At 36.8% G+C, this 25,240-nt stretch overlaps 1 protein-coding gene across 2 annotated transcripts in view; it reads right to left on the bottom strand.

The window, feature by feature from the left end:
* Window positions 1-5,992: 5,992 nt before the first annotated feature.
* The window catches only part of KIAA2026 (KIAA2026 ortholog), a 116,363-nt gene continuing 97,115 nt past the window's right edge, over window positions 5,993-25,240 (bottom strand). For both annotated transcript variants that reach the window (XM_041761568.1, XM_041761569.1), the window contains 2 exons: window positions 11,720-11,907; window positions 5,993-10,280 (listed from right to left, as the gene is read on the bottom strand). In XM_041761568.1, the coding sequence (XP_041617502.1) occupies window positions 6,640-10,280; window positions 11,720-11,907 (3,829 nt within the window). In that variant the 3' untranslated portion in view covers window positions 5,993-6,639. The remainder of the gene's footprint in view (window positions 10,281-11,719; window positions 11,908-25,240) is intronic.

The following is a 25,240-nucleotide window of genomic DNA, read 5'->3' as shown; positions in this document are numbered from 1 at the left end:
CCACGACCTAAGTAAATTTCACCCTAGATGTTTCTGATGAGGTAAGAGACCAGAAAATGGAATCAAAAATAAGAACGAAATAAAACAAAAGGACCACTAACATGAAAAACAAATTTTAAAACAAAGTACTGAAACATAAAAGGCCAAGAATCCCAAAGAAGAAAAAAAGAAAAAAGAAGAGGAAAAAAAGCAAAAGTAAAGAGAAAAAAAGGAAAAAGAAAAAAGAAGTAAAACGAGGAGAAAAACAAAAGGGGGACTGGGAGATGGTGGTGGTGAAGAAGTTGTAGTGGAGGGAGAATGTAGTCTACCTGAGGGGTCCTAGAGGGTGAACTTCTTGGTTCTGAGTTTGTTAAGTTCTGTGTGTTAGAAGATGCTCAGTCCCAATTTTATATAAACCAGCAATACTTGTAGAAAGCCCCAGCATTGACCATCAAAAGAAAAATGAGATAAAAGTGGGGGCAGAATGGGAATGAAGAGAGTTTATAATCTCACAGAATGTACCAGCACGGTATACCACTTGGTTCTGTGTGCAGGCTGGTCATGTTTTAGAAGGTATTAACTTCCACCATTGTAGAACAAAATGAGGCAGAAAAAGCAAAAGAAACAAAACAAAAAAACATATTTTGTATATCCCCCCAAATTAAATGGAGTATGTTGAAGTGAATCTAGAAGTGCAAAATATATCTAAGACCTGTAATTGTAGAAATATGAAATTCAAAAAGGAAGAAACTTAAAAATGAAGAGGTGGAAAAATATTGTGGTTAAGGTGGGTAAAGAGAAAAAATATTGGAAACTTATAGTCTGATATAAAAACGAGGTGTACTGGAAAATGGGATGGGGAAAGGAGGGTATCCTCTAGTTCTATGTACTATAAATCTCTCAACCTCACCTGGAGCTTTCCAGAGCAGCTCGGTCGAGAACTTGCTCTTCCCCCGTCCTTCCAGCTGGTCTTCTGGGGGAGGGGCCTGCTGTGCTGGTTCTCAGGTGTGTGCATCTGGGGAGATGCTCCGCCCCTGCTGGGTGCCGGGCTCGGTGGGAGCTGTTGACCCCATGAGGCCCCTGTCCCCTGGCGGCCCCGCCCCTCCCAGGCACAGGGTGACACCAGGAGGGACAACCCCACTGGCAGCGGCCAGGTCCCCAGCCCTGGCGTCAGCTCCCGCAGTACCGACCGCAGCTCCCCGTCCGCACTGGCCTGGATGCTCTGGGGGCGGGGGGCGCTGACCCGCACAGCTCGGGGGCGCCCGGCGGCGGTGGCAGGAGCGTCCCCGCTGTCCTGGGCCCTCCCCGCTCCCCTGTCCCGGGGGCAGCGCAGGATCCTGGGCTCCGGGGCCTGCGCTGCTGGGGTCGCTCCCGGGGCCGCGGCTCCCGAAGGCAGCAGGGCGCAGCCCCCTCTGCCCGGAGCCTCCGCCTGACCGACCGGCTGCTCCTCTCACTGCTTGGGATGCTTGCTGCCTCTATAAAGGCTCACTGCAAAACAAACGCTGAATGCTATTTTTGCTTTTTTTTCTCTCTCTCTCTCTCTTTTTTTTTTTTTGTAAAAGAGAAAAACCTCTGGATTTCCTTTGGTTAGCAAAACCAGATACTAATGGAGGTCTTTTGTAAAAGTGAAGTAGAATAATGCAAACTTTTGAAAATTGGGGCAAACCTATAGTTTCTCTTTTTGTCACTTCTCTGTTGCTACCATCACTACTAGATAATGTTTTCATATACCTTCTTGATTCACCTAGAAACTTCCCAATTGTCTTGTCTCTAGTCAAGTAAATGATAGCAGGTACTATTTATTAAACATTTATTTGGTAGCAGACTTTGGGCCCAGTGTGTTACATAAATTATCATATCTAACCCTCACAATGATCTTGCAAGGTAATTTAATTGGTCTTTCTGTTAATACTCATTGCTTCAAAGGCCTCAGTAGCATCCTAACTACTTTCAGAACATTTTTCAATCCTTTAATGCTCTACTCACCTATTTTTTAGTTATTCCCCATTGGCCCTCTTAACTAATAATATCCCATTCAAACTCAATTGCTCTGCTCCCTAAATGCTACTTGTGCTTTTCTTTAAAATTGAGATATAACTGACATATAACATTGTATTTAGGTTTACGTAATTTACATATATATTATAGAACTATCACCACATTGTCTAGTAAACACCTGTCACCACACAGTTACAATTTTACTTATGAAGAAAATTTTTACATCTACGCTTACCAACTTTCAAATGTGCAACACAGTATTAACTTCTCTGTTTTTCTGAGTCCTTGCAAGCTCAGTTCTACAAATACTTCCCATCCCAGCACAAATGCCACCTCTTGTATGAAACCTTTATCACACTGAGGCTAAATTCTTAAGAGTTCTTTATTCTGATGACATTTACTTTTAACTTGTTATATTCTTTTATTGTCTTTTGTGTTGAGGACAGGGATGGGATCTTATTCATCTGTGTTGTTCCTACATCTTCTGCAATTACATGGTTCTCAACAAATGTGTCAAATGGATTTATACCTCTTTGAACTTGAAACTTATGTTGACAATTATATTTTCCAATTACATTGATAATTACCTTAAGAATGATATTAAGGATTACATACACATAAAAACATGTTTGATTCTTTAGTACTTCTTCATATATTAACTACAGAATTCTCACACTCAGATTTTGTCTCCAAGTTAAATTCTAAGAATCTGAACTCTGTCATGCCCTTCACCTTTCCTGTCAATAAACCAAACACCAAGTCATGCATAATAAATTCTTGCTGAATAAGTTAGTAAAAATGCCTGGGAGGATTGACAGCATTATAGCAGCAATGAGTCTTCAGGCCCAAGTGACAGCAAAACCACCTCTGGAATGACTTACGGTAAATTGTAGACCATCTCTGTTACAGTACAGTGTAATTCCGGATAACTCATCAAATTTCTTAGATCACTTTCAGAATTTGCTACATTCTCAAATTTTTAATATTAAAGATTTCTTAATCCACTAAGTTAATGTGATATACTGGATCAAGTAAACATTTTCATTCATTTTAGTGTACATATTATAGACATTACTGCTTTAATTATAAAGCTATTGATGTCAATTAATTAAATGCACCCAAAAAATTGGAGACTTGAAATGGAAACAGGGATCTAAAGAGACGTTTAGTACTTTACATATAATTTTTTTTTTATTACTCACAAAGGAGAATTAAAAATTTTTCAGCAAAAACCATACAGGAAATGAGAGGAAAGAGCTAACATACCAGGAAGAGATGTTATTTTAGCATGTTTTAACTTAACTTTTAAAATGATGCTGAATAGGGATGCCTGGGTGGCTCAGCGGTTGAGCATCTGCCTTGGGTTCAGGGTGTGATCCCGGGGTCCTGGGACGGAATCCTCCCCCCCCTTTACATTGGGCTTCCCGCAGGGAGCCTGCTTTTCCCTCAGCCTCTCTCTCTCTCTGATGAATACATAAGTAAATCTTAAAAAAAAAATGATGCTGAATACAGACTTCCAAGTGTCCTAATTCTACACTATGTGTGGTAACATACTATTCCAGTACCATAAAGCCATTCAGGTAGCATTGTAATGACTTTTCTTCCTTTGCATTAATGCCTTTATAAACAACTGTTGAAGAATACTTAATGATAACACTGTATACAAAGAACTGAGTAGTTTGACTTTGTACTCGTTGGCCAAGATCCCAGGAATCCACCTGACCTACCAAACTGGAAGCAAAGGAAAAAGAATTTGGCTTTTGATTATACAAATCCATTAATTCAGTCAAATTTCTAGTAAAAAGTGGAGTATTAATTTTAAAAAGTAAACAGACCTTAGATAATGTAAGAAGCTATCTAGATTTTTCACTGATTTATTCAACAACTATATGTTGAATGTCTATTGGGTGCCAGTGGCTGAGGTGACAATGATGGAGACAAATGACAAGGTCCCTCTTTAAAAAGGAAGATAGGCTTTAAATAATTGCATATAAATAATCTCATTACAGTAGTATAAGTACTATGTCCTTTTCAAACTATGTCCTCAATCTGTAAGTGACTGCGGTATCTCATGCTGAGTGTGGTAAGGAGAGGGAGTTATGTCATATGTAAGGAGATCTGTAATGAAACATTAAGTCAAAGAGAACAAATGGGAAGACCCCGATTTGTCTTGAACAATTTTAGAAACCAAAAGAAAACTAGAGTGCAAATAGCAAGGAAAGAATATGTTGAAAAGAAGCTAGTGAGGGGAAAAAAAAAAAAAGAAGCTAGTGAGGTAAGCAGGAATAGACTAAAGAGCTTTTTAAGCCCTAAGGGGATGGGGGTAGGGGCCTGGGCTTCATTGTAAAAAGTTCACCAGATCACAGAGTTTCAAAGGTCATATTAGGATTTTGTATTTAAGAGTTAGAAAAGAATTAGTGGTTAATAATTAGTTTAGGTCTCTCACTGGGATTAAAGTTGGGCCATAGGTAATTCAGTAAATTAGTTTCTGGAAATGGCTTAGAGAATTCTTTTCAGGCAAAAGATGAATAATTCCAGGTTGTTTTGCTTTAAAGTATGTAAATATATTCATTTATTGAGCACCATCTAGGCACAATTCAATGAATTTCCAAACATTACCCAAATCCCCTTGAAATCCAAGGTCTTCCTAAACTGATAGGGAGAGGGGAAGGGTGACCACATAGTAAAGCATAGACAAAATTGGCAAAGGTACTGTTTTAGAACATAACTATAATTTTTTGAGAGCCTTTAGCAACTTTCCACGAACACTCTCACTGCCCTCTCCACTTTGATAACTAATAAATTTCAATGTAGTTTCAAAGAAAGTCTTAGGTCTACTCTTCTCTATTTTCAACTCCAGACTATAACTCCACGTGACGAGGTTTAACAATATCATTATAAACGTAATGTGAAAGAGTATACAATCAGTATCCCAAATAAGATAATGGATATAAAGATTCAATAAATATAAAATCTTTTTTTTTACTTTTTAATATAAAATCTATCTTCTTGCTTTGTCTTTTTAAAAATATTTATTTATAACTAAACAATTACATTGTGTGTGTGTGCGCGCGCATGTCTTCCCTATGTTCCTTTGTTCTTCTTTTTTTAAATTTTAATTCCAGTATAGTTAACATACAGTGTTATAGTTTCAGGTACACAATATAGTGATTTTAACAATTCTATACACTACTCAGTGTTCCTCGTGAAATAAAATCTATCTTTTATTTAAAATGAGGCATAATCTGAAATACCACAAAGTCAAACCCTGAGAATAAGCTGACCAATAAAAATTGCTTGCTTTACAACAGAATATAAGTAACTGCTCTGTGATCGAAAAATACAATAAAAGCAAAGAATACTTATAAATAATTGAAGGTGTCCATATTCATTTGTTATTCTAAATTTAAAAAGAAAAATTCATGTTTTTATCATTTTGGAAAATCAGTTAATTATGAAAAAACACCTCAGTATAAAAATAGACATATCAGAGGGAAACTAAAGAGTATGTAGAACCTTTTCATACTAGCATCAGAACTTCTTGTGAATCTAAGATTTAAAAATAAAAAGTTAATAAAACATATCTGAGGTGCATAAACACATACCAAATATACTGGGCCCGAAAAAAGATTACTTATTTTGGTCAATGTAGAATTTGGTGGTGAAATAAGAGAAAAAACTTAAAACAATGAAATCCAGAGTGAAATTTTATACCAGAAGTAATGCACAGTCTATGGAAAAAAGATTTAAAGCATCAGGTCTACCACTACCAGCTCAAGTTTACCACCCACTAGCTGGGTGACCTTGGACAACATCACGTAACCTTTCAAGAGTACTGTGAAAATTAAATATGTGAAGTAAAGTTTGTAAACTGCAAAACATTGTGCAAATGCTAGCCATTAATTCAAATTTCCCAGCCTTAATTCCTTTTTGTAAAGGGCTATCTTCATTTTATATAATGTATTCTTTCAATGGGATAAGAACGCACTTTAAAAATGGTATTCAAACGCAGAAATACAGCAACTCAATTTATTACATGCAGATTCCTCTGCATTGTTGCTAACAGTTCACTGGTCCAAAATTACTAAAATACTTAAAAAACTATACATTATGTAAACAAAACATAAATAAGACAACATAGTTCTTTGTACATATAGTTTAGTACAGGTTGTTAGGGATTTAGGAATATGTACAATTTTACACAATGGACTGCATTTTCACAATGCATAAATATATATATATATATTTATATTTTTACAGAAACAAAAACAAGATTTCACTAATGACACAAGATATCGTATTGTAGATACACGTTCCAAAAGTCCAAATTCAAGAAGAAACATGTCAATGCAAATGTGCAACAGCTAGCTTACTCCAAACTAGTGAAACTTGACTGTTCAATTTATGTGACACAGACAGGTAAATCCTAACTGTCTATTTTAAGCATTCTTTGAAAACATACTCATACCAATGAGAGAAATGGAATAGATCTTTTCTTCCCCAAGAAAACAAAGCCTTGTTGCAAGCTAATGAAAAGATACATTAATACACACACACACACAACTATGTATAGCATGTTTTCAACAGTATAATAAAGTTAAAATTTTTCTGAGAGTCAAAACAATGCCCCATTATTTAAAAACTGGCTCATTTAGTCTAAATTCAAGATGCAGCTGTGTCGGGATTCTCTAAATCAGATGAATGAAAAGTAGGGAAGACAGAGGCAGGATTTCGACTGGCAGATACGACAATTTGAGACAGAGATGGAGAGACAGAAGAAACCTTAGATGCTGGAGTATTTATGGTATTCAAAATGGCTCCTTCTGGGCTAACCAACAATTTTTTGACTGATGTGTCCAAATGAAATACTGATGTATTACTTGGCAGTGGAGGATTAGTAGAGCAAATGGCAGAAACCAAAGATGTCTTAGCCAAAAGAGGAGCGGGAGGAGACTTAATTACTGAAGTCAATGACACTGTTGGTGTGGGAGGTGGAACAGAAACTTTAGCAGTTGTGTTTATGATTTGTGGAGTTGTATGTACTGTGGGTAGATGACTGGCATTCCCAAGAGAGTTTACAATTTTTGTAGAGCTTCTTAGAGACTGTTTCACAGGCTGCCCACTTAAAGAATTATTTGATGTTAGTGTAATCTCGGCAGGGTTATCTACTGATGTAGGTGGAAGGCCTTGGCCACTGTTAAGAACTAAGGGAGGTCCATATTTTGGATTAGTAGATATAAGAAGAACATGGCTGCCAACTCCAAGACCTTGTGGTGGAACAATAAACCGGGTTCCATTAATCATGATCTGAGTGCCAGGTGCCAAAGGTGTACTGGTGTTGATGACTATTTTTTGCTGAATACAAGATTCACTGAACTGACCCCCTATCACACTATTTACATTAGATGGTGCTGTAGCAGTGTGAATGGCAGAACCACCTGGAGCTGAACTGTAACTGGGAGTTGATTTTACTAAAGCAGGAGATATTTTTTGCTGGTTTGGCAGAGAAGCAAAATTGGAAATATTAATTACTTTACCTGGACTTGGTGAAAGGGGTGGCAATTCAGTCTGAGGTTTATTTGTGTTTATATTTGTTGGCACTGTAGTTGAAGTCCCTGGTGACTGAAACTGGACAGAAGTCCAAGATTGTCTTTTAGAAAGAGATATAGAACGTGTGGCTCCTGGTACTGTTGCCACTTGTGGAACTGTGTTGATTATTTTAGGGGATATAGTCACAGGTGTAGGCAAGCCAACAGTAACAGGGATTTGCAAAGCTGACGTTAAACATTTAGGAGACACTGTTGGTTGTGTAGCTGAAATCAGAACAGATGATGCAAGATGTCCTGTTTTCACAGTTGATATAGCCACAGTGTTTCCGAGATTTGATGTGCAAAGTCTATTTGACAACATAGGCATAATTCTTGAAGAGGTATCATTTCCACTGACTAAAACAGGAGGTCGTGTCCCAACAGAAGCAGAGGTTGAGGTCACTGAAAGAGAACCCAAAGACATATTTGCTCCTGTTACTGAAAACATGTTTGCTGCTCTTGTTGCAGAAACCACTGATTCATTAACAGGAGTAATATTTTGACTCACAAAATTTGAGCTTACGGGAATTGAATTACCACTTGTTGACAATGGCAAAACATAGCCTTTCGTACTTTTTTCTTCTCCTTTTGGGGTTACGTTTTGCAATATGTTAATTGATGGTACAGCAGGCACACTGCCTGAACTATTTACAATTGCCTGACCTATGTTCAATCCAATTTTCACATCTTTTATCTGAGACACAGTTGGTGATGAATTTATTTTTATTGGTGCTCCCACTGTAGATGGAATTAGCACTATCTGGGGTTGTTCTGAACTCTTAACATATGTTTTATTCAAAGGGGGAGGAAGAGTTTGTTTTAATGGTTCTGCTACAATAGCTGGAGTTGAAGAGCCACTGGGAATTGGAGCGTTAATAAAAACTAATTTCTGGGCAGAAACACCTGTAGATGTTGGTGCAGGTGTCACATTAATTGCAGTTCCACTGCCAGAAGAAAGAATAGATGGAGCTGACACCAACATAAGTTTGTGAACTGCAGTCCCGCTGATCGCATCTCCATCTGTTGCTGCTGTTGCTTCTGATCTTGTAACAGGGAAATTTTTCATGAAATAATCTACTTGTTGCTGTTTATTTGGAGTATGAATAACATTTGCATTGGTTTGTCCAAGATTTCCTGTTGATATGCTAATTACACTTAGTGAATTATTTGCTGTTGATGGTAGTAGAACGCCAGAAGAAACAGAGGACTTTAAGGGAGAAGAAGGCATGTGTGAAGCTTTATCTATCATGTGGCCCAAATTACCACTGCAGGAAGGTTGGCCTAATGTAAGCCTGAGATTCTTACCCACTGACGGATTAAAGCCAGTTGGAATAGAAACAGAAGTTGGTGTTTGGCTAAAAGGTGGGAGACTAGATGTAGTAGTTATTCCAACTGCGGGTGAAAAAACAGAGGATGATGAAGTTGTAGATTTGGGCACCAGAAATGCCTGAAGCTGAGGAGCAAAAGTGAAAACTGAACTTGCAGATAAGCTATTAGGTGAATTTTGATCTGGACTGGTCTGTACTTTTACAACTCCAGTGTTCCCACCTCGTGTCCTAACAAGAATTGACTGTGAATCTCTTATACACACAGTTTTCAGTTCTTGCTTTGCTTCAGAAGAATCAGCAGTTTGTTGTGCAAAACAGTTAAGGGAACTACCAGGATCTGTAGATCTACTTAGTGTAGATGCTGATAACAGAGGCTGAACTGTTGAGGAAATGGATGAAGCAACTGGCTGGGAGAATGTAGCTGCTGAAACTGCATGCTTGCCTTTTCCTGACTCACTCTGGCTAGTCTTAACTGGTGGTGTTAAAAAATTACTTATGGAGGTTGTAGGTGACAAAGGTTGTGGCCTACCACTACTCACATTTGACAAAGGTGTAATAGTCCTATTGAAAACTATATTAGGTAGTTGGTTAGAAACAGTTCCCACTGAGCTGACAAGAACTGATGCTAAAGAAGAGTTTACATTTGCTGTCTGTGGGAAAGATGAACAATGTTGTTCTGTACCTTTCTGTTCAAGTGGCAGTATTTCTTTTGCAACTGCTTTCCCTTCTTTGTGCTGAATCACAAAATTCTTAGGCAGAATGAGAACCTGCTGCATGATTTTTTCTCCTGTTTTAGGATCTAGCACAGGTTGCATCTGAATCTTCACAGAGCTGTTTTGGAGATCTATGGGCAACCACTGGCCACAGGGCATTTTGTAGACCATTTGTAAAGGACCTTTTGTACTGCTGTGGCAGGTCAATGCTGGCTTTATGGGGCTTGCTTCTGGAGGAGACAGAATTGCTTTATCCACTGCAGGAGGACTTCTACCTGTGGAAGGGGACAGTTGATTTGTTAAGGTCACTTTGTTCCCAATATTCTTTGCAAGCAAGGCCTGAATAGGTTTGGTCCCTTTCTGGAGAATAGATACTGGTGTTGAATCCACTGAGGCAAATGACTCTGGAAACAGTGGCTCCGTATGCTTTAATTCATTCACACAGTCAATCTGCATCTCACCTTCTACATTCTCAACTGTTGTCTCATTTGTGCTTAACTTTGCTCTCTTCCTTGGGGAAAGCTCTTTTGTGCTATCATCCAGATAATTTGTTTGTTTGGACTGTCGTTTAAGTGTTTTAGGCAGTATCTTCGGAACATCTTTAGAAGGCAATTCCTTTTTCAACGACTTGCTTCTGGCCATAGGAAAATCTATTTCAGACAGTTTCTTATCATCTAAAAAAAATTACAAAAGTATTTTGTTTAAATAAAACAGCAACTGAATAGCAGTAATAAGACCAATTATAAAAAAGCAAATCAATCTCTGAACGGGTAATTTATTAAATTTACTATAGGATGATTCAAAAGTCTCAGCACCCTGATTGGAAATTAATGTAACATGATCTTTGATATAGCAATCTTGATGACATAACAATAATGAGAAATTTGTTTTTGTTCAAACTACTGATTCTGCTGTCAATACAAATACAAAGGAAAATTTACATCTCTTAAAGAGATACTCAAGCCAGCAATTAGAGCTCAGAATTCTAATCCAATTTCAGAGACTCTAAAGGATGGAAAATGTCCAGTTTTTCCTGGTGCTTACTTATTCATTCCTACAGTAAAAAATTTATGTTCATATATGGTCAAGCTGGGTTGATGAGAAGTTACTCCTTTTCAATGCACCAAAGACATGTAAAACAATATTTCTAACTGCAAATTTTCATACTAAACTCTTATGTAACTAAAGGGAGTTATTTAACTAGATTTAAAGAAAAAAGTAACTAGATTTATGGAATAACATAATCTGATAAATTGAAATGAATTACAGATAATCTTTTTTTAAAATTTATTCATGAGACACACACACACACACACACACACACACACACAGGCAGAGACACAGGCAGAGGGAGAAGCAGGCTCCATGCAGGGAGCCTGACATGAGACTCAATTCCAGGTCTCTAGGATCACACCCCAGGCTGAAGGTGGCGCTAAACCGCTAAACCACTGGGGTTGCCCGAATTACAGATAATCTAATCCAACCTCTTTATTAGAAAGATATGTCTACTCTGAGGTTTCATTTGGCCATCAACCTTGGTCATTCCTCATAAAAGTCTTCACAGTATTAGGGACTTGTCAAGTTGAATTTAAATCAAATTTAAGAACAGTGCTTCAAAATAGTAATAATAAAAAGAAGAGGATGAAGCTGTTTTAGAGATCTATGATTGTAGATCAAAGATGTGTGGTCTATAATGCGCAAAGACATGCCTACAGTTCAGAGACAGGCAGTGGCTCCAAAAACTCCTAGAAATATAATAATGACTCCAAGGAACCTTTTTATAAGGACAAAGGACACTTAAAAATATACCAGATTTCCCTAATCAATACACATCATTAACACAGATTACCCTTTACGTTAACAAAAGTTACTAAAACTTCTCTTTGTGGTATAAGTAATTTTATTTTTTTAAAGATTTATTTATTTATTTGACAGAGAGAGCAAGAGAGCATAGGCAGGGGGAGCAGTGGAGGCTTCCCAGCAAGCAGGGAGTCCAATGCTGGACTTGATTCTAGGACCCCAGGATCATGACTTAAGTAGAAGGCAGACACTAATTGACTGAGCCACCCTGGTGCTCCTTTAGTGTTGATTTTAAAAAAGTTTTAATAACTACCTGAATCAAAGTGTTCTTTTTCCAGGATATCTAGAGGTTCTGTCGCATCTACACACTTGATAATTTCTAATTTAGGAGATTCTTTTCCAGGATCTCCTTCACCTTCTTCAGTAGTCCACAGTTCTCTAGTAAATTTATCATGATCAGGCTGTCTTCTGAAATCATCATAGTCTTTCTTTAGGCGGCTCCTGAAATAAAATGCCCAACATAACAAATAATACACATGTATTAAACTCTTGGAAGCTAAAGTAAATATTTTAAAAAATATCTTGAAATTAAGTCACTAAAAGCTACATTATCAACAATAGCCAAACTATGGAAAGAGCTCAAATGTCCACTGACTGATGAATGGATAAAGAATATGTGGTGTGCATGCACACACACACACACACACACACACACAATATTACTCAGTGAGCAAAAAGAATGAAATCTTGTCATTTGCAACAATGCGGATAGAACTAGAGTGTATTATGATAAGCAAAATAAGTCAGAAAACAGCAACTGAATAGCAGTAACAAGACCATGAGATTTCACTCGTAGAATTTATGAACAAAACAGATGAATATATGGGAGGGAAAGAGAGCAAGAGGGGGAAACAAACTATAAGAGACTTAACGATAAAGGTTAGAGGATAAGCTAGATGGGTGATGGGTGTTAAGGACTGCACTTGTTATGATGAGCCCTGGGTACTGTATGTAAATGATGAACCACTGAACTCTACTCCTGAAACCAATATTGCACTCTATGTTAACTAACTAGGATTTAAGTACAAATTTGAAAGAAAAAAAAAAGCCACTGAAAGCTATGTTTTAATTTCAAATGTGTCTAAGATGCTTAACTCAGATTATATATAATTTCAGAATATAGTGTTTGAACATATCACCAATTTGTCTAAAGGCTGCTATAAGACCTATTAAATGAAACAGAGGTAGTTTTTTTTCTAACTGCATGAGACATAGATTTGATATAGTTTTATAATTACTGATTATAATATGGTGAAAAGGCCATTTAAAAAAGTTAATAAAATTCTAGACACTCCACCAAAAAACTAGAATAAATGAATTCAGTAAAGTTGCAGGATACAAAATTAATACCCCGAAATTGGTAGTACTTCCATATACTTACTAATAACAAGTAGTAGAAAGAGAAGTTAAGAAAACAATTCTATTTATAATTGCACTGAAAAGAATAAAATACATCAGAATAAACTTAACCAAAGAGGTAAAAAAGACCTGCACTCCGAAAACTATAGAACACTGATGAAAGAAATTAAAGATGACACAAATGGAAACATATTCCATGCTCATTGACTGGAAGAATTAATATTGTTAAATGTTCTTATTGCCCAATGCAATCTACAGATTCAATATAATTACCAAAATACCAACAGCATTTTCCACAAAACTAGAGGAAGCAATATGAAAATTTCAAAAGACCCCAAACTGCCAAAGCAATTTTGAGCAACAAAAACAAAGCTGGAGGTATCTCAATTCCAGATTTCTAGATATACTAGAAAGCTGAAGTAATCAAAATAGTATGTTACTTAAACAAAACTAGACACACAGATCAAGGGAAGAGAATAAAGAATGCAGAAATAAACACACACTTACATGGTCAATTAATTTACAACGAAAAAGGCAAGACTATACACTGGGAAAAAGTCTCTTCAATAAATAGTGCTTGGAAAACTGAACAGCTACGTGTAAAAGAATGAAGCTGGACTGCTTTCTAACACCACACATCAAAATTAACCTCAAATTAGTTAAAGACCTAAATGTGAGACCTGAAACCAGAAAAATCTTAAAAGAGAACACAGGCAGTAATTTCTCTAGTATTGGCATAGCAACATTTTTCTAGATTTGTCTCCTAAAACAGGGGATATAAAAGCAAAAATAAATTTTTTTTAAAGATTTTATTTATTTATTCAGAGAGAGAGAGAGAGAGAGAGAGAGAGAGAGAGACAGGCAGAGGGAGAAGCAGGCTCCATGCAGAAAGCCTGATGTGGGACTTGATCCAGGGTCTCCAGGATCACGCCCTGGGCTGCAGGCGGCGCTAAACCACTGCGCCACAGGGGCTGCCCAAGCAAAAATAAATTATTGGGACTATAAAAAACTAAAAAGTTTCTGCACACCAAAGGGAATGATCAACAAAACAAATAGGCAACCTACTGAATGGAAAAAAGTATTTGCAAATGACATATCCAATAAAGGGTTATAACCAAAATATATAAAGAACTTACACAGCGCAACATCAAAAAGCAAATGAGCAGAGGACTTGAATAGACACGTTTCCAAAGAAGACATACTGATGGCCAACAGACATATGAAAAGAAGCTCAGCATCATCAGAGAAATACAAATCAAAACTATAATGTGATTATCACCTTACACCCGTCAGAATGGCTAAAATAAAAAAATCAAGAAGTAACACATATTGGAAAATGTTATTTCTCCATTAATGAAAACAAACAACAAAACAAAGCACCCTCTCTTGATTCCAGCAACTGCCCTATTTCTCTGCTTCACTTTATAACAAAACTCTAATTCCTCTCCCTTAATTCTCTTGAATAGACTCTACCTTACTGAACACTTCTTTTTAGTCTCCTCTACTGAGTCCTACTCCTCTTCACCATCTCTAAACGTCAGAATGCTCCAGGGTTCAGTCTCTCTTCTTCGCTATCTATGCTCACATTCTAGGTAATTTCTACCAGTCAGAGCTTAAATATAATCCATATTCTGACAATTCCTCAATTTATGCCTCCAGTCTGGTTTACTCCCTTGAACGGGGACTCATACTAAAGTGCTGGCTCAACTAGCATCCAACTGGATATCTAAAAATCCTATCAAACTTTACAGGTTGAAATTTTTTTAAAAAACATTTTATTTATTCATGAGAGACACAGAAGGAGAGAGGCAGAGATATAGGCAGAGGGAGAAGCAGGCTCCTTGCAGGGAGCCCAATGTGGGACTCAATCCTGGAACTCCAGGATCATGCCCTGAGCCAAAAGCAGACGCTTAACTGCTGAGCTACCCAGGTATCCCTACAGGTTGAAATTCAAACTCTTAAAGAATTCCTGCCCTGCAGACCCCCTACTCCTTTAGTTTCCCCTATCTAAACTAACAACAATTCCATTATCAGTTGTTTAGACCAAAAATACTGGGCATCATCTTTTTACTGTTCATTTTTTTTTTTTTACACTCTATATCCAATGTTTAAGAAAATTCTGCCAATCCCACTTTCAAGACACATCCAGAATCCAACCATTCCTTGCCATCTGCATTGTTACTCTTGGGGAACATTATCAAAAAGATGAGATGGCCAAGTGACCCATGAGTTGGACCTGGGTAGGTTCTGCTTGCCTTTCCTGTTCCCAGAGGCTGTTCCAAGAACACAGCCTTGAGATAGTGATATAATACTGAAAACACCTGCACACTATATGGCTGCATCCAGTTAACACCTCTCCTTATAAACCTAAGATCTGGCAGGCAGGTGCAGAGATCCATTTGTCTTGCTGCCACCCAAGACAAGCCTCACTGAATTTAAGATCTATTTACTTATTCAGACACCTACAAACCTGGAGTGGCCTGCTTCTTTTTTAATCTCTCCCTGCCCTCTGAATACAAATGCCAGTTTCAGATTATACCAGGGAAACTCCTAAGAGGGTTGTGAATCAAGAGCTACCACCTTGTTCCAAGCCACCATCATTTTTTTTTTTGCCTGAATTATTGCTTTTTGCAACTGATTTTCCTGTTGTCCCACACTACATTAATCTCAATATAAGAGGCTGTGTAAGTGCTTTAAAAGGTAAGTCAGATCATGTTCCTCCTCTGCTTAAAACTCTTCAATGTTCTGTCACCTTAGAGTAAAAACAAAATGTAAAGACATACACAACCTGTCTATGGTTTCCTATACTATTCTTGTTTTTTTTTTTAAATTTATTTTTTATTGGTGTTCAATTTGCCAACATAGAATAACACCCAGTGCTCATCCCATCAAGTGCCCCCCTCAGTGCCCATCACCCAGTTACCACCCCCCCCCCCCCCGCCCACGTCCCTTTCTACCACCCCTTGTTCGTTTCTCAGAGTTAGGAGTCTCTCATGTTCTGTCTCCCTTTCTAATATTTCCCACTCATTTTTTCTCCTTTCCCCTTTATTCCCTTTCACTATTTTTTATATTCCCCAAATGAATGAGATCATATAATGTTTGTCCTTCTCTGATTGACTTATTTTACTCAGCATAATACCCTCCAGTTCCATCAACGTCAAAGCAAATGGTGGGTATTTGTTGTTTCTAATGGCTGAGTAATATTCCATTGTATACATAAACCACATCTTCTTTATCCATTCATCTTTCGATGGACACCAAGGCTCCTTCCACAGTTTGGCTATTGTGGATATTGCTGCTATAAACATCGGGGTGCAGGTGTTCCGGCGTTTCACTGCATCTTCCTATACTATTCTGATTATTGACTCTTACTCCTCACTCACTCAGCTCTTGTGACATTTGTCTGTTTGTACTTCCTCCAAATGCCAAACGTAATGCCAACCTTAGATCTTCTGCCTCTTCTTTTCCCTCAGATATTCATATGACTTTATCCCTCACTTGTAGGTCTCTGTTTGAATATCAACTCATCAGGGGGCCTTTCCCTGAAACCTTAGTAAAAGAGTATCCATCATCTAATCCAATCAGGCATTTCCTGTTCTCCTTATCCCACTTTATTTTTCTTCACAGCGCTTATCACTAACATTTTGAGTTCATCTGTTTCTTCCAAGAATGCAAGCCACAGATGAAGTTAGAAATTAGTAACACAAGGAAAACTGGAAAAATTTACAAATTTATGGAAATTAAACAACATACTCTTAAACAACCAATAGATCAAGAAGAAATTATAAGAAAAATTACAAAATACTTATAAATTGAAATGAAAACAACATACCAAAACAATGGGACATGGTAAAAAACAAAAAAAATCTCAAATCAACATCCTAACCTTATAACATTAGGAATTTGAGTAAGAAAAACAAATTAAATCTAAAGCTAAGGGAAGGAAATAATAAAGATTAGATCAGAGATCAAGGAAACAGAGAAGAGGAAATCAATGAAACCAAAAGACCAAAAGATTTAACAACCCTTTAGATTGATGAACTTAGAAAAAAAAAGAGAGACTCAAATTTGGAAAATCAAAGATGAAAGTGAGGCCATTATGACTGATTCTATAAAAGGAATTTTAGGAGTACTATGAAAATTGCCTCCAAATTGGATAACCTAGATGTAATTCACAAATTCCTAAAAACAAAAATCTACCAAGATTAAGTTACAAAAAAACCTCAGAAAATCTGAATACACCTATAACTATTAAAGGAGAAATGAATCAATAATTTAAAAATCTCTCAACAAGGAAGAGTCCTGATCTGAAGGATTCATTGTTGAATTCTACCAAAAACTTAAAGAACTAATACCATTCCTTTTCAAACTTTCCCCAAAAATCTGAAAAGGAAGAAACACTTCCTAACTTGTTTGAGGCTAGCATGACACTAATGCCAAAGCCTGACAGAAACATCACAAGAAAACTAGATCAGTATCTTTTTATTTCATTTTTTGTTTATATTTTAATTCTTGTTGGTGAACATATAAAGTGTACAATATAGTGATTCAACAATTCCATACATGACCCCCCAGTGCTTATCACCAGAAGTGCACTCCTTAATTGCCACCACATATTTAACTCACGCCCCACTCTCTTTCTGATAACCATTAGTTTGTTCTCTATAGATAAGAGTCTGTTTCCTGGTTTGTCTCTCTCTCTCTCTTCTTCCCCTTTGCTTGTTTTGTTTCTTAAATTCCACATATGAGTGAAATCATATGGTATTTATCTTTTTCTGATTGATTTATTTCAATTAGCATTATACTCTAGCTCCATCCACGTCATTGTAAATGGCAAGATTTCATTCTTCTTTATAGTTGAATAATAATATTCCAGTGTGTGTATGTCTATGCCACTTTATCAATCAATGGAGACTTGAAATGCTCCCATATCTTCACTACTGTACATAATGCTGCTGTAACATAGGGGTACATGTACCCTTTGAATTAGTGTTCTTGGATTCTTTGGATATCCAGTAGTGACACTGCTGGATCATAGGTCATTTTTTAACTTGAGTAGCCTCCATATTGTTTTCCACAGTATCTGTGTATGCATTCCCATCAACACTGTAAGAGGCCTGGTTCCCCTTTCTCTACATCCTAGCCAATATCTGTTTTTCTTTGTTATTGATTTAGGCCATTCTGACAGGGGTGAGGTGATACCTCATTGTAGTTTTGATTTGCAGTTCCCTGATGAGGGGTGATGAATATCTTCTGTGTCCATTTTGCCATCTGGAGGTCTTCTTTGGAAAAATGTCTGTTCATATCTTCTGCCTATTTAACTGGATTATTTGTTTTTTTTGGTGTGAGTTGTATAACTTCTTTATATATTTTGGATACTATCCCTTTATCAGATATGTCATTTGCAAATATCTTCTGCCATTGTGAAGGTTGTCTTTTAGTTTTGTTGGCTGTTTCCTTCTCTGTGCTGAAGCTTTTTTTTTTTTTTTTTGAAGCTTTTTATTTTGATGTAGTCCAATAGTTATTTTTGCTTTTGTTTCCTTTGCCTCAGGAAACATTATCTAGAAAGACACTGCTATGGCCAATGTCAAAGAAGTTACTGCCTGTGTCTTCCTCTAGAATTTTGATGGCTTAAGGTGTCACATTAGGTCTTTAATCCATTTAATTTAGTGTATGGTGTAAGAAAGGGGTCCAGTTTTCCCAACATCATTTACTGAAGCGTCATTTTCCCACTGGATATTCTTTCCTGCTTTGTCAAAGATTAATTGACCATATTAACTGTGGGTTTATTTCTGAGGTTTCTAATTGGTTTCCATTGATCTATGTATCTATTTTTGTAACAGTACAATAAATACTGTTTTGATTACTACAGCTTTGTAATATAACTTGAAGTCCAAAATTGTGATGCCTCCTGCTTTGCTTTCCTTTTTCAAGATTGCTTTGCCTATTCAGGATCTTTTGTGATTCCATGCAAATTTTAGGATTGTCTGTTCTTGGTCTATAAAAAATGCTGTTGGTATTTTGATAGGGATTGCATTAAATGTGTAGATTGTTTTGGGTGGCACAGACATTTTAATAATATTTGTTCTTCTAATCCTTGAACATGGAATATCTTTCCATGTCTTTGATATTCTTCAATTTTTTTTTTCTTCTTCAATTTTTTAAACCACTGTTTTATAAATTTCAGAATACAGGTCTTTTACTCTTTGGTTAGATTTACTTCTAGGTATCTTATTATTTTGGGTGCAAATGTAAATAGGACTGATTCCTTAATTTCCCTTTTTGCTGCTTCATTATTGCTGTATAGAAACAACAGATTTCTGTACACTGATTTTGTATCCTGTGATTTTATTGAATTTGTGTATCAGTTCTAGCAATCTTTTGGTGGAGTCTTTTGACTTTCTATGTAGAGTATTATGTCATCTGCAAATACTTAAAGTTTTACCTCTTTCTTGCTGATTTGGATGTCTTTTATTTTCGTTTTCTGACTTTTGTGACTAGGACTTTCTGTATTATGTTTAATAAAAGTTGTGAGATGGGACATCCTTCCCTTGTTCCTGACCTTGGGGAAAAGCTCTGTTTTTTCCCATTAAGGATGATGTTTATTTATTTTTTTTTAAAGAAGGATGATGTCAGCTGTGGGTTTTTTAATGTATGGTCTTTATGATGCTGAGGATGTTCCCTCTAAACCTACTTTGTTGAAGGTTTTTATCATGAATGGATGTTGTACTTGGTCAAATGCTTTTTTGCATCTATTGAAAAGATCTTTAAATGTCTAGTTATTTTCACCTGTGAAGAATTCATCTGGTCCTTGAGTTTTCTTTGTCAGGAATTTTTTGGTTACTCATTCAATTTTGATTGGTTATCAGTCTTAAAATTTTCTATTTCCTTCTGTTTCAGTTTTGGTAGTTTATAGGTTTCTAGGATTTATCCATTTCTTCTAAGTTGTCCAATTTGTTGGCATATAGTTTTTCATAATATTGTCTTACAAGTATTTGTACTTCTGTGGTATTGGTTATTTCTCCTCTCTCATTTGTGATTTTGAGTTTTTTTCTTGATAAGTCTAGCTAAATGTTTATCAATTTTATTGCTATTTGTTCAAAGAACCAGCTCCTGGTTTCACTGATCTGTTCTATTGATTTTTTTTTTAAGTTTCTGTATCATTTATTTCTGTTCTAATCTTTATTCTATCCTTCCTTTTGCTGGTTTTCAGTTTTGATTGTTGTTCTTTTTTTGCTCTCTTATAGGTGTTGCTATAAACTTCCCTCTTAGAACTGGTTTTGCTGCATCCCAGAGATTTTGGACTGTTGTGTTTTCATTTTCATTTGTTTCCATGTACTTTTCCATTTCTGCTTTGACTGCCTTGTTAACCCATTCGTTGTTTAGTAGCATGTTATTCAACCTCCACATATTAGTGGTCTTTTAAGATTTCTCTTATGGCTGTCTTCTAGTTTCACAGCATTGTGGTCAGAAAAGATACGTGGTAGGAGTCTGATCTTCTTCAGTTTGTTCAGGTTTGTTTTGTGGGTCGATATGTGATATATTCTGGAGAACGTTCCATGTCTATCTGAAAAGAATGTGTATTCTGTTCTAGGATGGAATGTTCTGAATATATCTGTTAAATCCATCTGGTCCAATGTGTCCTTCAAAACCACTGTTTCCTTGTTGATTTTGTTTACATGATCTGTCTGTTGATCTAAGTGGGGTGTTAAAATCCCCTACTATTATTGTATTATTATTGATTAATCCTTTATGTTTGTTATTAACTGTTTTATGTATTTGGGTGCTCCTATGATGGGTTAATAAATATTTACAGTTGTTATCTCTTCTTGTTATTGTTCTCTTTATCTTCATATAGTATCCTCCTTTGTCTCTTGTTACAGTCTTTCTTTTAAAGTCTAGTTTATATAAGTGTTACCACTCTGGCTTTCTTTTGGGATTGATTTGCATGATAGTTGTTTTCTTCATCTCTCCACTTTCAGGTTGCAGGTGTCTTCTGGTCTGAAATGAGTCTCTTATATGCAGCATATAGATGGGACTTTTTTTTTTTATATATACATTCTGTCACTCTATGTCTTTTGATTGGAGCATTTAGTCCATTTACATTCAAAGTAATTATTGATAGTATGTATTTATTTTTTTTTTGATAGTATGTATTTATTGTTATTTTATTACTTGTTTTGTGGTTGTTTCTGAGGATTTTCTCTGACAGCTGTCTTTCATGTTTTGCTGATTTTCTTTAGTGATGTATTTGGATTTCTTTATATTCTTTGCATATTGTTATCAGTGGATTTTTATATATGGTTACCATTGGGGTTATATATAATCTCTTCTGCATACATCAGTCTATATTAAGCGACAGTCATTTAAGTTTGAACCCATTCTCTTCTGTTATTATATTTTATATTCTTTCGTGAGTTTCTTGACTGATATTTTTAACAAATAGCCACTTTTATTGCTTTTGTGTTTTCATTCCTTTACACTGTCACTCCTGGTCTCTCCTTACCACTCAGAGTCCCCTTTAATACTAGCCTTAGCTTTTTTTTTTTTTTTTCTAGCCTTAGCTTTTAAGGCACTTTCTTTATCACCATATTTTGACAATTAATTAGTGTGCCTTGGTGTGGGTCTGTTTTTGTTAATTTTGATGGGAGTTCTCTGTGTTTCCTGGATTGGATATCTGTTTCCTTCCTAAGATTAGGGAAGTCAGCTACTATTTCTTCAAAGAAATTTTCTGTCCTCTGATGAAGTCACTGAGTCCCCTAAGTGTATTCTTGTTTTGTGTAATTCTTTTTTCTTTCTTTTGTTCAGCTTGATTGCTTTCTACTACTCTGTCTTCAAGGTCACTAATTTATTCCTCTGCTTCTTTCATCCTGCTATATTCCATCAAGAGTATGTCTCATTTTGTTTATTGAGCCTTTTATCTCTGCTACTTCTTTTTTTTAAGATTGTATTTTTAATTAATCTATATACCCAATGTGGGGCTTGAACTCACAAGATCAAGAGTCTCAGGATCTACTGACTGAGCCAATCAGATGCCCTTTTATGTTAGTCCTTAACTCTGTGTTAAGGGTCTTACTCATGTCTTCTACTCTTTTCTTGAGTCTAGTGAGTACCCTCATGATCATTGCTTTAAACTCTCTATCAGGTATGTTCCTTATATCTGTTTGGCTTAGATCTCTGGCTGTGGCCTTGTCCTGTTCTTTCATCTGGGACAAATTTCTCTGTCTCATTTTGTTTGCCTCTCTGTGTCTATTTCTGTGTTAAAAAAGTCAACTATATCACCTGCTCTTGAAAGAAGGGATTTCATGAAGAGGAGGTCCTAGAGTCCTCTCCAGTGTAGTGTCCCCTGTTTATCAGAACCTGACACTTCAGGAGAGTATTCTATATGTGTTGCTTACATCCTGCTGTTGTGTCTGAGTCACTTTTCCTTTCAGTGCAGTTGTCTGCACTGCCCGTCTGCTTGTGGAATGTGCTTACTCTGTGGTTAGAAGGACTCAGACAGACCTGTTCTCAGGGGGCATGCCCACCAGGGAAGTTGGGAATAGGGCATCAGTGTTAGCCAGATTGCCTTGGACCACTACTCCTATGCAAGATCACCCAAAGTGCTGTGGCTGCTGGGGACATGGAGCTGGTTGACAGTGCGTGACAATGGCTGGTCATGGCCTGTAGGAGTAACAGGTTTGCACTCAAGAGTCTGGGCAGGTTGCACAGGCAGCTTTAAAATTTGCTCTGGGCCCTTGGTCCAGGCTATAAGTGTCTATGCAGCCTCTTCTCCCACAGAAAGTTTATGTTTAACGCTGGGAGCTTGGGAGAACCAGTTTCCTCATTTTCAAAGAAGTCCACCAACATGCTCTGAAATCAATATGAACAAATCTGTCCCCTGTTGGCCTGTGGTGTTGTGTAAACTGCCAATTTTATGTTGCCTCTCTGAACAGGCTGCTGTCTCTTTAAGGGCAGCAGCCCAGCTATCATTTTCCCTTCAGGCTCCCCCAGTGCTGAGTCAGCAGACTTTTAAAGGTACAGATCCAATTCCCACTGGTTTACAAACTCATAGAATTCAGTTCTTCTGGTTTTCTGTTTTATTTTATTTTTAAAGATTTTATTTATTCATTCTTGAGAGACATAGAGAGAGAGGGGCAGAGACATAGGCAGAAGGAGAAGCAGGATCCCTGCGAGGATCCTGATGTGGGATTCAGTCCCGGGACCCTGGGACCACAACTTGAGCAGAAGGTAGACATTCCACCACTGAGCCACCCAGGCATCCCACTCCTCTGGTATTAAAGCCAAACATTATGGGGATTAGTCTTCCGCTTATGAGTTCCCAAACAAGTGTTTATTTCTTTGCCCTCTCTGCATGCGCAGCTCCCTCCCTCTGCAGGTAGATTCCTTCTTTCTGACTTTCCTAACCTTTCAGATACAGCTTCTTCTCTATATTTAGTTGTGGAGTTTGTTCTGCCAATCTTCAGACTGCTCTCTGGTTTATTGACTTGGATGTGGATGATATCTAGCTGTAAACACTGGGTGGTGAGCTCAGGGTCCTCCCACTCTGCCATCTTCCCATGCTCCCCCATATCAGTATCTTTTATAAACAGAAGCAGAAATCAACAAAATACAAGCAAATCAAATTCTGCAGCATACTGAAAGGATTATATATCATGATGCAATGAGATCTATTCCTAGAATGCAAGGATAGTCCAACATATGAAAACTGATTAATGTCATACATTATATTAAGACAATAAGGAACCACACGATTATCTCAAGAGCAGAAAAAGCATTTGACAAAATTCAACATTCTTTCATGATAAAAACACTCAACAAACTAGGAATAGAAGGAAGCTAACTCAACATAAGAACAGCCATACAAGAAAAACCCATAGTGAACATCATATTTAATGGTGAAAGATTAAACCTTTTTCTTCTAACTTTGGGTACAAGGCAAAGATGTTCACTTTTGCTGTTTCTATTCAACATTTAACTGTTCTAGACCATGCATTAGGCAAGAAAAAAGAAAAAGCATCCAAATTGCAAAGAAAAAAAAAATCTCTTTTTACAGATGACATGATCTTATATGTAGAAAACCTTAAAGATTCTAAGGAAAAAATTGTTAGAATGAGGTCAGCAAAGTAGCAGGATACAAAGTCAACACAAAAGAATCAGTTGCATTTTTATACAGTAACAACAATCTGAAAAGCAACTTAAAACAATTATTTTAATAGCATCAAAAAGAATAAAATAACTTAGGAAATATCATCAAGCCTTAAAAAGGAAGAAAATTCTGACCTGTTACAACATGGATGAACCTTGAAAATACAATAGGTGAAATAATACAGTCACAAAACCACAAATGTTTTATATTATATGAGGTACTTAAGAGTAGTCAAAGCATATGGACAAAGTAGAATGGTGGGGGAGGAGGATGGGGAGTTATTTAATAGTTACAGAGTTTCAGTTTTACAAACTGAAGAGTTCAGGAGATACAGTGGGAATAATAACATAACATTGATTATGAATGTATTTAATACTAATGAACTGTACGCTTACAACTGGTTAAGAGGGTAAATTTTGTCTGTGCATTTTATTGCAATGGAAAAATATTGGGGGAAAAGAAGGAATGTAACCCACAGGGTAGGGCTCTATTTAATCAACACTACTTTTTCAAGGCTTAGGAAGTAACTTGGACACAGCAAGCACTGAAAAATATCTGTTGAATTATAAAGACTGAAGAAAGGGAAATTAAGGAATCAATCCCAATTAAAATTGCACCCAAAACCATAAGATATCTAGAAATAAACCTAACCAAATAGCTAAAGGAACTATACTCCAAAAACTACAGAACACTTATGAAAGAAATCAAGGAAGATGTAAAGAGATGAAAAAACATACCATGCTCATGGATTGGAAGAATTAATATTGTGACAAGGTCTATGCTACCCAGAGCAATTTACACGTTCAATGCAATCACTATTAAAATACCAAGGGCGGGATCCCTGGGTGGCGCAGCGGTTTGGCGCCTGCCTTTGGTCCAGGGCGCGATCCTGGAGACCCGAGATCGAATCCCACATCAGGCTCCTGCATGGAGCCTGCTTCTCCCTCCGCCTGTGTCTCTGCCTCTCTCTCTCTCTGTGACTATCATAAATAAATAAAAATTAAAAAAATTAAAAAAAAAATACCAAGGGCTTTCTTCACAGAGTTGGAATAAATCATCTTAAGAATTGCATAGAACTAGGAAAGATCCTGAATAGCCAGAGCAATGTTTGAAAAAAGAAAACCAAAGCTGGGGGCATCACAATGCCCAACTTTAAGCTGTATTATGAAGCTGTGATCATCAAGACAGTACAGTACTGGAACAAAAACAGACCCACAGATCAATGGAACAGAATAGAGAACCCAGAAATGAACCTTCAACTCTGTG

This window comes from Vulpes lagopus, chromosome 7 (genome assembly GCF_018345385.1).
Source record: "Vulpes lagopus strain Blue_001 chromosome 7, ASM1834538v1, whole genome shotgun sequence".
Taxonomy (NCBI): domain Eukaryota; kingdom Metazoa; phylum Chordata; class Mammalia; order Carnivora; family Canidae; genus Vulpes; species Vulpes lagopus.
Note: the sequence above shows the minus strand (reverse complement) of the source record. Positions and strands in the feature narration are given on the sequence as shown.